Source organism: Botryllus schlosseri, chromosome 10, assembly GCF_051294905.1.
Source record: "Botryllus schlosseri isolate E-star chromosome 10, Bs_hap1, whole genome shotgun sequence".
Classification (NCBI taxonomy): domain Eukaryota; kingdom Metazoa; phylum Chordata; class Ascidiacea; order Stolidobranchia; family Styelidae; genus Botryllus; species Botryllus schlosseri.
In genome coordinates this window covers 15,603,642-15,617,987 of record NC_137245.1, presented here as the reverse complement: position 1 = coordinate 15,617,987, position 14,346 = coordinate 15,603,642, and the positions used below count along the sequence as shown (strand labels likewise).

Sequence of the window (14,346 nt, the reverse complement as noted above, 5' to 3'; positions counted from 1 at the left end):
GAATCCGATATTTTTACCTACGTGCTCATTGCAGACGACTTGTTTTTTATAGTGTTTTGGAGTTATATCTGAGCGTTCAATGTCCAAAAGTATTAGCCCTAAGTGAAGTGGCATGTATTCTCACTCTATGAAACCAAATAATCAGCAGTCAGATTTTCAGCAGTCAAATGACCTCGACTTACCATTTTGACATCTCCAGCACAGTGATGTCACAGAGTCGAAGATTGGTCGGTCAAAATATAGATAACTAACCTACGGATAGATACGCAACAACGGTCGTCACGCTCTCTTACCCGGAGGAAATTACTGCTCAGCAGTATGAACGCAGCGTAATTGCTAATCCCATACATGACGACCTGAGCGCTCAAATTAAATACAGTTGATCTTATTTGAAAGCTACTGTCGCGTTGATTCTTAAAATATACATTAAAAGTCCATTAAGGGAATGGAACTAGCTCGAAATAGCCTTCAAAGTCTGAAAATCGACATTGTTCCTAACAATGGCAGCGACGCAGCACAATGACCATAACAATGGCCCTGGCATGGTTGCGATTGTTTACAACAATGCAAATTTGTAGATTTTGAGGTGTATTTTGAGTGGGTTCCGCTGCCCTGATCACATTTTAATGTATATTTTCGAAATCAGTACGACAGTAGCTTTCAAATAAGATCAACTTTATTTGATTTGAGCGCTCAGGTAATCAGCTATGGGATTAGCAATTATGCTGCGTTCAGATTTCTGAGCAGTAATTTCCTCCGGGCAAACAAGCGTGACGACGGGTGTTACGTATCTATCCGTCGGTTAGTTAACTATAGTTAAAAACGCCTTTTGGAGTCCTTATAGAAATCATTCCCTTCAGCCACCGAAAGATTCTTCTGGCTTTTTTCGCGCCACGTTTTACGCTTTATTCAGTCCATCCTAGTTCAGCTCATGAGAAAGCACATTATTTCGATGTTTTAGTATGCCACAGTATTCCTATAGGTTAGTAGTTTTTATTCTCGATGTGAAGTTGTGCACTTTGGTTTTTCGTACCTGACACCGTATTCGTTTGCGACAGTATTGGTAATCTGCTTGTTACGTTTTGCTGGATGTTGGAAAATATATATTTTGTGAACTCTATGGTGGCGTGGTGTAAGGCAACGGATTTTTTGTTTTGGCAAAACCTGATTCAGATTCGTTTCTGAAGATGTTGTCCAATATATTAATTGCAGGCAGTGACTTGATCATAATCGCGTAGTACGTTGACAGAATGCGTTGGTTGAGTTAGAGAAGCTTTGTTGCTTTGTGTTTCTAATTTGTATGGGACATGCTGGCGAATTCTTTGCAGCAAACGCTAAGATGTGCGATCTATATAGTATATATCGACTATCGCATCGGCACGTGCATTGGTGAATTATGTTGCTATGATCAGGGCTGTTCAAAAATAACTTATTTTTCTTGATTCCAGTCGTTCAGTTATCAAATTGTCAGGTTACCCGAAAAAACGCTGCACACCAAATTTGGTTCAATTCTAACAAGTATAGGGCCCCGAAGATCCAATTAAATTTTTTAATTTAAAGAGGAAAATTGAAAAAAAAAATCAAATTTTTCTGTTAACCCCATGAAATTGTTGAGCTGTCTTCATAGACAATGCAAAACAAATTTGACTCAATTCCAACTGGTAGAAGCGGAGTTATTGGAGCTTTTCGTTGATATTTCTCGGATTATCCTTGATTGGTGGGCGGGGTAACGAGCACATAACCCCGGATACCCCACTGGCTGGACATCTCAAAGACATGTTTAGGCTGCCACGAGAATAATTATTCTGGCCGTCCAGAAAATTTTGCTAACAACTTACTGCAATATTGATAAATTTGTCAAAGAGCCATATGTTATACCCAAAAGAGCCACATATGGCTCGCGAGCCATAATTTCCCGACCACTGCCATATGGAAAACTATGATTATACACATAAACTATTAATCGCTAAATATGCAATAGGCATGTATGCTGACTTTGCATATGAAGGAGGCCGTGATTTGCCTTGAGGTATTCACGATTGTTATGTGTATTTGGAGTAGGCTAGTGTACCGTACGAAACCAAAATTTATTGCTAAGTCTCGCCATCCCCGTTATCAATTTCTATTGAGATTGCGAGCTTCGCAACTTTACTATTAACGTAGAAAGCCTATGCTATTCCGAGACGCCTTATAAACAGGGTTGCCATACCGTCCTTATTTCTAAGATTTGTACTTATTTTGAAGGGCCACGTCTTACAAAACTCAACTGTCCTTATTTCTAAGAAACGTCCTTATTTTTGACTTGCGTCCTTATTTTAGGCTTACCATACGTCCTCTTTTAAGAGGATTTGTCCTCTTTTTTGACTTTTTTGAAAGTGTCCTCGGAGGACGCCCTTTTGTCCTCTTTTTTGAGATTTTGTCCTCTTTTTTGAAAATTTAGGTCATATTTAGAGGAAATCGCGAGTGATATGCCGCAAATTAGCGCTGAAGTGAAGCTCCGGCGGGTATTTCGGAGGGAAAAGGGGTGATTTCAGCTCTGAGCGAAAAAAAGACCTTTTTTTTTTTTTTTTTTTTTAGTCATCCGATCATGAAACGGGTGAAATCTACCTGTTTTTGAGAATTCTTCTCCAGTTTTGCTTGTCTGAAATTTCTGAAAAAGTGTCCTCTTTTTTCATTTCCGAAATATGGTAAGCCTACCTTATTTTGTCTTATTTTCAACAACTACAGAACTTCGATCATTTCCCTCTGGTATATGTGTTGCATAATACTCTAAAATTATGCTTTTGCGTCTAGATTTTATGACATCATGAATGAAACGAACTCCCGTGGCGTACGCACCTCATGATTTGACTTAGAAGTGGTGCAATAGCTTAGCTAGGGCAGTGAGTGGTGTAGCAGTTTCGGCTGTACCAACCTAACGCAGCGGACGTCATCTTAGCAATTAAAAGCAGTGACAGGTTTCTGCTTGTTAGTTTGAAGCAGAATAAGCTGTAGGGAAGGCAGCATTTATTGCGTACTGAAAAAAGGCGTCGACACCTGGGTTAAAAAGTAAAGCTATAAGTCATTGATAAATTTATCTAAATTATATTGTACATATAGTGTTAGCTACTAATGATGCTAAATCTGGTAGTTAAAATGAGCAGACATAAAAACGTTTTTCGTGACGATTATAAGAGAGAATTTAAAGGTATCAAACAAAGCTTGAAGGGCGAATGCTTCACACATTGCAATATCTGCAATTGCGACACTAACCTGGAGCTGGAGATTATAGGAAATACGGTATTTCAACTCATATTGATACCCCAAAACACAAGAAGTGTGTCATATTGATTAATTCGAGCCAGTCGATGAATAATTTTTTCACAAGTCGATCAACACCAACGACCAGAGACTGCAAAGCTGCTGCAGCTGAGGGTATCGGGGCATTCCATTCTGAGAGAGAGAGAGAGAGAGAGTCTTCATTTTCATCCAACCAAAATACATAACTCACGGCAGTGGTGGCGGTACAGAAAATATGCATGCACAGTATTCGGTATTAGATAGGAATGATCGATAAGACCGTGAAGGTCATCTAGTCTGATCACATCTGCATCAAACAGGTAGCCTACACTTGACTCTGAACAGTCTGGCTGTAAAAAATGATACGGTAGTTGAAAAAAATAAAATAGAAGAAAATAAAACGATGGTAGCAAATGATCAATGAAGCAATGTCTGGGCGAGTTAGGGCAACAGTGTTAGTGTAACGACAAGAGGTGATCAAGTACTGCAAACACCAGCAATCATTCCGCACCAACGATTGCACATAGAAATTGTTCAAAGCAAAGTTCCCTCATTACAACACCGCAAAGAAGTTTGCTTCGGCCAGAACTTAGACCACAAGCATTGTTACTGGAGTTCTTGCTCCACGATCAAAAAATGATTTTGTCTAAACTTTATGTACAGCCTTTTTTCATCTTGGTTGACGCTTCTAATCACAACGAGGTGAAGAGGTTTGGTTTATCACCCCATTGGGGGGCAAGACCAAAGTGTTTTTAGGGGGCTGACGAAGTGCTGTTTCGGCCCTGAGTAAAGGTAAACCTAGACCTGAGCTGTCATGAGGTCCATGAAGCATTTTATGCTAACAAGGAATTGCTGGAGCAGGTTGTTTCTGGAATGTGATATGCCACGACTCGTATAAATACAACATATATGTACATAAACGCTTTTAATGCTAATCTAATTTTTCGACTGTCCTTATTTTTGGGTCCATGTCGTTGGCAACCCTGCTTATAAATCTAGCTCGTTTTTCAAAAAGGTTCCACACCCCTAGTTTAAAGCAGTGTTGGGATCAAGTCACTACCTTCGAGTCACGAGTCATCTCGAGTCATTGCAGATTTTGACTCGAGTCAAGTCAAGTCAATCGATTTTCGAAGGTGACTCGAGTCAAGTCAAGTTACTCGATTTTTGGAGGTGACTCGAGTCAAGTCGAGTCAAGTCAAGTCAAGTCACGAGTCAAGTCACAATTCAAGTCAAATTGAATTTTCGAAGTATGAGTGCTGATTCAAAGTCATAACAATATTGAAAGCTGTGTGAAAGTCAGATCAATTAGCCTTTATCTTGAATCAAATGACGAATATAAAGTTAAATATACATGCACAAAGGCGTTTTATCGCACACGCACACGTAGAACTGCTGATACAATACGTGAGTAACTGTATAGTTATACATGTTAAAGTCTGTTATTTTCAGCAAAAAATAGAGGACCAAATGCGAAGCCTCGAAACGTTTAAACGGATAGATATGATAGAATATACTAGCCATCTACACAACCGTGAGAATGTAAAGGCATAAACTATATTCATTCGATTTAAATGATGCACTGCGCAATGTAAACACTGCGCCATCTAAGAAACATAACTATTAGATTAATCTACTACTACCACAGCAACGTAGCTGTGATCATTTCGTTTGCGACCAATTTATTTGTGATGTAACAATGGAGGACCAGTGGAAGTGGAACGTACAATAAGTGAAAGACTGGTTGCTCTCACGAGTGTCACTGGCGTATCGCGAGTCGCGACTTATCCGAATACACTAATGATACAGTGATTTAGTCGACATCATTTACTTATTGATGACTTGAAATTGACTCGTAAATTTTGCTCCGAGTCACGAGTCAATCGACATTTCTGAAGCGCCGAGTCAAGTCAAGTCAAGTCATTTTTGCAAAGTGACTCGAGTCAAGTCAAGTCATGCGAAAAAGTTGACTCGAGTCTGACTCGAGTCAAGTCATGACTCGAGTCATCCCAACACTGGTTTAAAGTACAAGCTCCTAAATGCGATCAGGAATCAAGCAACCGCATCATGTTCATCCAGGCCATGATAACTACATTACGCAACTATACAATCTATACATGCAAGTACAATTGTAAAATTTGACATTATTATCCGTTCATATACGCAAATCACTCGCGTCGTCTTCAGTCTTTGGTGAGGTTATAGTCACGTCCACCGTACTGGTGATGACAGCCAATTCGCCCTTCGTATCTTTCGTGTAAATGTGTAAGTTGTGACATGGAATCAGTCGACCTTTCCAGTTTGCCGAAGTCAATATCACTGATATCACATTAACGCAGCAATTGATCTGCGGACCCAAGTATTTTGTTGTCGGATGAGACCATTTTCGGTTGTACAATACCGCAGCGGCGATGTCGCTCGTGATACATATTGCAGTGAAAATTAACAGGCGCCTCATCAGCGCGAGATACTTTGCATCCGCCACGCTACTAGTCTTCTGGTGCGTCTTCAACGGGAAAACAATCAGCAGAGACAGGAGAGGGATTTGGAAACAGAAAGGTGCAAATATCAGCGTCGCTAGGCTCAGATCGTCATGACATTTATCCGTACAAACTCCAACATAATCAAGTACGCAAATACAAATCAGCATACAAACCCCAAAAATCACTATAAAGGCAACAATATATTTGCTGACAGCTCTTGAAACTTTATTTGTCAAGTGCCTGAGTGCGGGACTTGTGTAGATCCATCGTTGACGGAGCCACAACGCGCAATATGTCAAAATGTATGAAATGCCGTAAGTGTTAATTACCACGTAAGTCACGTAACCAGAAGGTAGCTGCCAATTACCCCGAATCGGCATAATATTGTTAATAAATATCACCGTCGATGTAGCGGCGATCAAAATGCTCTCCAGCAGTTCTCTGGAGTCATTCGATGCAGATCCTTGGCGCAAGTTTCGCCAGCAGTAGAAGCATTGCGTTACGAACACGTAAGACGTAATTGTACACACTGTCAGGTAAACGACTATTTGGCTCGTAGAAGCAATATTAGTTCCGTCAGACTCCATACTTTAAAATAGACTACCTGTATAAATGCACCTAATTGCCTGCCAACCAGTGCCGCATTCTCTTGACGGTATAGTTACCGTTTCAAACGTACTCAATCCCCCGTGGTAGATAGGTAGGCTAAATACAGATGTCTCTCTTTAATTTATACCGCGTTGACGCTGATCGAAAAAAAGAAAAAAAATCCTGTGCCTGTTACTGGAGATGAGTAATCTGTCATATCTCAGTTAGGCTATTCGTTTCGATAACCTGGTTCACGTCGGTAGCCATATTGGATATGTTGTTGTACTTAAACTACTGTAAGACAGTTTTCTGTTATTTAAAACAGTCAAAATACAGTACACATAGTACACGCAATGCCGAAAGATGTGGGTTGGGAATACCGATATGTGTCTCTGTAAGTTATAATTCGTTGAATTTGATCGAAAGAATCCAGATGCTTTTTGGTGGAGATGAGTAATTAATACTGTCGCGCGTTGGGAAGCACGAAACCTTTACCTGGAGTTCGCAATCCTTCTATAATATGTTCCAGTTCGATTGCACGAGCAAGTTCCTTTTGATCATTCCGTTGTGCGTTGGTACAATATATATTATGGTACTCCCTCCACGACTGTTGTCTTTCATGTAAAATCCAACCTCTAACACTAACCCAACCTAATCTAACCTAACCACGACCCATAATCTGAATACAATAATACAGGGGTCTCAAACACGCGGCTCTGGTCAAAATTTTTAATTTTCAAGTACTTTGCAATATTTAAGTGTCACTTATCTTTTTTCAGGCTTGCAATGGTAAAATTCACCTTAAAATTGCTCCAAAAATCTGAAACTAATTATCAAACTTCAGTATCATATCACTTCCAAACGCTTTCATGCGGCGGAAGGTCTGATAACACCACACATTGTCTATTCCTGGTGATAAAACATAACCCGTAGAGGATTAGTGATTGAAATCCGTGAATTTGACAGGGTCGCGACCTTTCTTACAATTATATACTCGAACTCTGACTGACTCGGTAACAAATGAAGACGATTCTAAACGTGCGGCACGTAAAATGTCCGCTAGAAGTAAAAATCATAATACGGTATTCTTTATGATGACATGATGCATTTTTGCTCTCGCTGTCTATATCTCATAGTTTTGACAAATTTTACGAATAATGCTTAGTCTACCAAATATCTTTTAGATGTGATTTTTCGTGCCAGGCGTAAATTGCTACAATAGTGAATCACATTTTCACGATGTGTGTGGTATGTGAGTCTGTTAGGTCGGGTCACTTTCAATTGGATAATTTCATCCCGTAAAATAAAAGACGTGCTTGGAAAGACATTGACACCTTTAATGATGCTGCTGCCCCGGCTTCATCAAAAACTGGGAAATTTGTTTTTAGTTGGAGACCCCTGCATTAATATACATACATGCATACCAAGTGCCGAATTAAACGAGCCGAATTCACCAAGTGCCATCACAATTCACGTTCATATTCAGTAAAGTATTTATCAGGGATGGTGTGAACGTGCGGTTCACGTTCACGTTCTGTGTGTGAACATCTGAAATCTAGGTGTTCACGTTCACAACGAACCTTGGTAGGTTCTGCACTGTGAACCTTTCATGTATTACAATTTTCACGTCATTATAACATCTTAGACTGATCTTTTTTGCATTTCAACTTCAGACCACTCTGTGAATGGCGGTGCCAGCATAAAAAATTTAACACCAAACGAGCACCTTGCCAATATCGACGATTTTACACGTGTTGTTACAAGTTTACTCGAATTATTCAGCTTTACTTTTGTGAATATTTGGTGACTATCTGCTGTGAGCTTGACTCGCAATCATACAACATCAAGAACGAAATACACTACATGTAGGCAGGGCCGTAACAGCACTTCCTCAGCCCCCCCCCAAACTTAGGTCTTGGGCCCCCATAGGGTTATAGACCCAACTTCTGGGGGCTTCGCCCCCCAGACCCCCCTCCGGCGATACACTGTTTACCGCTATTTATCATATTCATTGGGAGTTTGTTTAGTGAATCAGATTTTGTCGCCTAAGCGCGCGAAGCGCGGAAAAATTTCTACAATTCATGATTGAATCGGTCCGTATGATCGGGAATTGCCTTGTTATCAACTTTTATCTTCTCTCTGCTCACGTAATCAGATTTGCCGGTAAAGCTGAGTGAGGTGTGTTTGAAAAGGTAGGACCACTCCATTAATAATTAAACATCTTCAAGCGTATACCCGTTGGCAGGAACGAAACAGCACCCCGTCAGGCCCCAAAAAACGTGGGTCTTGGGCTCCCATAGGGTGATAAAACGACCCCCCATCACGTTGTTCGCGTTTGTCACGAAATCATCGGTACTGTATTGCGAGCCAGCGCGAAGCGCGAAAATTTTCGATAATGTATGATAAAATCGGTCAATCAGATCGACGATTGCATATATATTATGCTATCAATTTATTTTCTTCTCTACTCACGTAATTAGATTTACCGGTAGAGCTGAGTGAAGTGTCTTGAAAACGGGATGGCCCGCAAATAATAATTAAACATCTTCTGGCGGGCGGACCCGTTGATATGACTTCGTTACATGATGTTATTTCGTGACTTCCAGTCTGCTATATCAAAACATATAGAATCGCCCAAACGTAGGCTTCTAAACTAAGAGACGCACACGATTTCAAATTGGTATTTCTTCACTGGCATAATTTTTTCCCCAGCGGGATGGTATTTGTCTTGTGAGGTTCAGATTGCAAAGACAGGAACATTCGGCGTCAGTCATTTAGGCGCCTATGTACAATTAAACCTATGTGTATTTTATATATAGAACGCAGTCTTCGGTCAGCATAAGGGCATAGACCTTTTCGGCCAAGGTTTTCTCGCTGCCGATCGTTCTGGCACACTTCTTGGAGTCGCATCTTATATTGCCTAAAACTTGATTGTAGGTCTTGGTGGGTCGTAGCACGGTAATGGCCTAATACCCAATAATAAAGATAAATGGCTTCTTGAATTCGCGCGCAGCGCGAAAACATTTTGAAAATTTGGCATAAATTTTCAAAAAATACTTTATTATTTATGCTAATTCACGAAATAATTTTGGGCCCCCTTTGAGCTTGCCCCCCCATTTGGGGGTTTTGGGGTGCGGCAGTTACGGTGCTGCATGTAGGTAGTCAACGAATTATGCTTCTTCAATCAATCAATGAAATTAATATAAATAATACATCGTTGTCTGATTAAAAAATATCTTGATTTGGTATGTCTATTGTATCATCAAAATCAAATCCGTGCGATTGGGGTGTTGGCTACGGTATAACTTGTTTACGGGGTAATATCGGCAGCTAGTACATAGAAACCAGTTGTACACTTTGCTCAATATCTATGTAGCAATTTCAGACGGCGAATACATTGTCCGGTCTGGCCTAGACCCAGACGGCGTAAGCTTTTATTCCCTTGCAAGTCCCCGTCGAAATTGTTGGCAAAACGACGGAAGGTATTGATTTTATGGAATTAATATCGCATTTGATTGCCCCTGTTGATACATTTGGCGAAGTCAGCATATACTTCAGCATTGAGGCATAATATGACTTGAGTCGTCGCTAGGTATCGCCTACATTATTATATCATTTTACTGAAACGTAGGGTTGGAATCAGACGTCACGTGACGTCATAAGGTTCACGTTCGCGTTCGCACAGAACCTTTCAAAAAGATTCGCGTTCACACAAACCTGAAACTTTCAGGGGTTCACACCATCCCTAATTTTCTTGCCATAATCTAGTAATACAATATTTATGCATCACTTTCATAAATGCAGTACTCTGCTACATTTCTAATGCCAATTTCACTAAGGAGCCGAATTCAACTTGTTGCATTCACCAAGTAGCCTATACACCGAATTGACTGACAACACCTATAAGCGTATTGCTTGTGAGTTGCGTGCCGTTTAAAGCTTCGATGCCTTACACAGGAGTTGAACACCCTTCTGAACTAAATGAATCTTAGTGGAAGTCTACCAAAATATGCGAAAAAATCAAGCTCCGCTACTCTAAAGGGAATCGGTGAGAACCATTTCTTTTTCATATAGGGTGTATCGTTGAATGCCGGGTTGTGAATGATGGGCCACTTGTACCTTGTGCTATACTACTCTAGAAAATAAGAAAATGGAACTTGAGTATCAACGCTGCCTACGTGAACCATCACTACTCCTCGAGTGGCATCAGTGAATTTGATAGTTTGTGTTCGTCTGGTTTTCACGAATCGCACAGACTTTACCAGTTTATGGATAGAGATTTGGTTCAGCCTTCATAATAATAGTAATCGGTGTAGAATTTAATTAGATGTAGGCATTGGCGTAGCCAGGGAGGGCGAAAGGGGCGATCGCCCCCCCCCCCAAACTTTTGAAAAATTTTCGTAAAATCAATAATTATTACAGTATTGTGGGGCAGATGAACGCAACCTAAAAATTTTCTTCGCGCTTCGCGCGATTTAGAGTCCATAGATGTCTTGATCTTATCGGTTTACCGAAAAAAAATTCCGAAAATAATCATAATTCAGTTTAGCTGCATTTTCAATTATGACAATACAACAGTACCAGTAGATACACTTGAATAGCCCGAGGTCGTTGGGTTGATTGAGTCTAGGGGTTTCAGTTCAGTATGGGTGGACTATTAGTTCCGGCAATTTCCGTTCCAGGACAGACGAAAACATAAATACGACTCGCACAGGAAAATATCGCCACCTCTCGTTGTTAAATAGTGCCAATTTGAAATCGCACGAGTTTGATCCAAGGATTTTTTAAGATTTGGTCTGATATGTAGGCTATCTGCGATTCCAATCTTTAAAGTAGCGTCAATCTTTACCAGAGGTTACTAAACAACCCTACTTCAACTAAGTAATGATTCAGAATGGACACCACTTGCTCATACGTGCACCGATATTATTGATCAAATTCATTCATTTATTCAAAACAATTTTGCGCTCCGCGCGACTATAGGCTCGTAATTCACACTGATTTTTCATCACCTAATGTCAACGATTTGAGCTCGTCCGTCAATCGATCTCCTAATACAAGCTATACTTGGAACTGGAAGGTTCTATAGGGTGTGTGTGTGCGTCTAAGAATCGCATGTATAATGGGTAGTGATGAAATTGCCTATGGAAGGATGTACGATCCCATGAGGTGTCCCCCTCCCCCACAAAAAACTGTTTTTCTGGCTACGACCTTGAGTGTGGGCGATCTTTTGAGTGGTGACAGCTTTCTCCGCAAGTCATGAAGTAACTACAGCAGTAAATGAAAACTGTCCCGCCCGGCGCATACCTTCTAGCAACTCATAAATGGTCATGCCGTATGCAGGACCGCAACTGCCGCACCCCAAATCCCCCAATTGGGGGGGAAAGCTTGAGCCCAAGGAGAAATTTTTTTCGTAAATTAACATATATTATAGAGAATTGTTTTGAAAATTTATGCAACTTTTTCAAAAAATTTTCGCGCTATACGCGATTTCATGTTGCTAAATATCTTGATTTTTGGGTACTTTTCCCCCAAGAAAAAATACGCAACATTTATAGAAATGGGCATGTCGGCGTTGGCCATAACAGCGTCACGATTTAGCTAGACAATAGGCCATGTAACATGCGACTCCAAGAAGTGTACCAGAACGATCGGCAGCGAGAAAACCTTGGCCGAAAAGTACTGCCCTTATGCTGACCGAAAACTTCGTTATATATAGCCTACATAATACATATAGGTTTAATTGTTCACATGCGCCTAAAAGACTGCCGCTGAATGTTTTTGTCTTGGCAATCTGAGCCTCACAAGACAAATACCATCGCGCAGGGAAAAATTATATGCAGTGAAGAAATACCAATTTGAAATCGAGTGCGTCTTTTAGTTTAGTAGCCTACGTTTGGGCGATTCTATATTTTCTGATATAGCAGACAGGAGGTCACGAAATAACATCATGTTACGGAGTCATACCAACGGGCCCTACAGTTTCCAAGACACCTCACTCAGTTCTACCTGTAAATCTGATTACGTGAGCAGAGAGAGGATAAAAATTGATAGCAATATATATGCAATTCCCGATCATATTGACCGATTCAATCAAGAATTATAGAAAATTTTTCGCGCTTCGCGCGACTAGGCGGGATAAGCTGCCTCAGTGAACGACCCCCAATCTAGATGACAAGTTGCGGTAAACAGCGGATAGCCTGAGGGGGGCCAAGCCCCCCAGAAGTTCGGCTTATCGTCATATGGGGGCCCAAGACCAACGTTTTGGGCGGGGGTGACGAAGTGCTCTTACGGCCCCGTATGAGCATGAAAATACAGTTCCAGTTGCGTAATTGAGTGCCCCCGAATATTCGATGACGCCATTTCTATCAGCCTTACCGGTAAATCTGATAATGAAAACGTATTTGCAATATGCAAGTAACAATTAATGAACCAATTTCATTCATTAACCTTGAAAAATCTGCGCGCCTCGCGCGAAAGTGTTGGCGCCCGAGTTTTCCACAATCATATTATTATAACATCACTTTAGATCTGTGAGTGGAATATATGTGTAACGATCGCCCCGGATGTTGTGGTAATCATCCAATAAGGGCCCAAGACCATCGTTTTCTCACCTATTCGTTTCTTATCTTCAAGGGGGGGTTCTTTTACGTCATCGAATTTTTCGCCCCCCCACCAAATATTTTTTCTGGCTACGCCCTTGCTTTTAGTACCTAGCCTAATGGCAGTTAGCTTGTTACGTTTTGTTGGATGTTGAAAAAGAGATAGATATATTTTGTGAACTCAGCAGTGGTGCGGTGTAGGGCTCTGTGTCGGGCGTGATATTTTCTTCGCAACGGATTTGTGGTTTTGACAAAGCCTGGTTCAGGTTCGTATCTGAAGATATCCTGCCGAACGATGGTTATGCTTGCCTATGAAGCATTCCTAAATTTCTCAGCCATCCTGGCTATCATGAGGTATGTAACTAGTGCCACTGAACATGAGTTGATGTTCATTTAATGGTAGAATAATGTGAAAAGCTATCAAATTGTGAAAAAATGTAAGGAAATGCATAGTAGTTGGAGATGAGGTCTTCGGAATCGGCAATATCATTTCTGAAAAGAAAATAGTCCGTAATGATGTACGGCGTTCAAATGATCGCATTCATGTTACTCGGGTCAAAGACTACACCTTCCCCGTTTCCACCAGGCCGTGACAACCCACGTAATTCCAGATAAACATTAGGCAGCAATGCGCCTCACTATTCTTGCGTCACGAATGCCCATCTATGAATCTATGTAACGTTATGCACCGCGTACCTAGTGATACGAACTAGTGGAATATTGCTATGAACTGCTCAAGCTCAATGGTGATGATTCGCCACAAGACGATTCGGTACATTGTAATCCTAGTGCCCGTAAACAAGGGGCCAGATGGTTACTGATGAGAGCATGTATCTACCAACACAAAAGTCCTATATCGCAAGGTGAAGCGATTTCGTAACTGAGGTAGGAAATTACCTTTTTCTTACTCGTGATGTCGAGAGGCTCGACCATGGTGCCGAGAGCTGCAGCGCCAACGAGGCCCGGTATCAAACCAGCTACTATTCCGTCTCGTGCCGAAACAGTTGTAGAATCGTAAACCGTGACCGGTATGATGGGCTTGTCGTTCTTCGAAGGGGCAAAATATTGGGCAGGATCTGGAGCGTGACACTTTGACTCCATGTCCAGATAGAATATTTTTATGTTTAAGGTAGGATTTATTTCGGTTCTGAAAAGACAGCAGCGTCCACTGGATAAATGCGGCCGGATCGATTTTTGACACACTGGCTTTGCCTGAACCCCGTGCTCTAACATGCCTCGTTATCACTCGCAGGCCATCCTATAATTATTAATTAGCTATTTCCCACTGAATGTGCAAGTATGCATCTGCATACTTCTCTTTAAAACCGTTCTTGATACCTGTTAGGCTGTTACTATATTTGGAGGTCAACGTGAGAGCTTTTCTTAGATAGAGTTCT

The 14,346-nt window shown here is 41.0% G+C and overlaps 3 protein-coding genes across 3 annotated transcripts in view; 1 reads left to right on the top strand and 2 right to left on the bottom strand.

Moving 5' to 3' along the window:
* LOC145448050 (protein unc-93 homolog A-like) overlaps window positions 1–14,346 on the top strand; it is a 245,794-nt gene that overhangs the window by 98,995 nt on the left and 132,453 nt on the right. The gene's annotated exons all lie outside the window — the stretch shown is intronic.
* Window positions 5,329–6,504, bottom strand: LOC145449231 (uncharacterized). Its single transcript, XM_080327699.1, has one exon. The coding sequence runs from the start codon at window positions 6,344–6,346 to the stop codon at window positions 5,432–5,434; it is 915 nt and encodes a 304-aa protein (XP_080183825.1). The 5' UTR covers window positions 6,347–6,504; the 3' UTR covers window positions 5,329–5,431.
* Window positions 13,328–14,324, bottom strand: LOC145448599 (uncharacterized). Its single transcript, XM_080327015.1, has 2 exons — window positions 13,847–14,324; window positions 13,328–13,441 (listed from the first exon to the last, which is right to left on the bottom strand). Exons 1-2 carry the CDS (start codon window positions 14,180–14,182, stop codon window positions 13,436–13,438), a joined length of 342 nt encoding a protein of 113 aa, XP_080183141.1. The 5' UTR covers window positions 14,183–14,324; the 3' UTR covers window positions 13,328–13,435.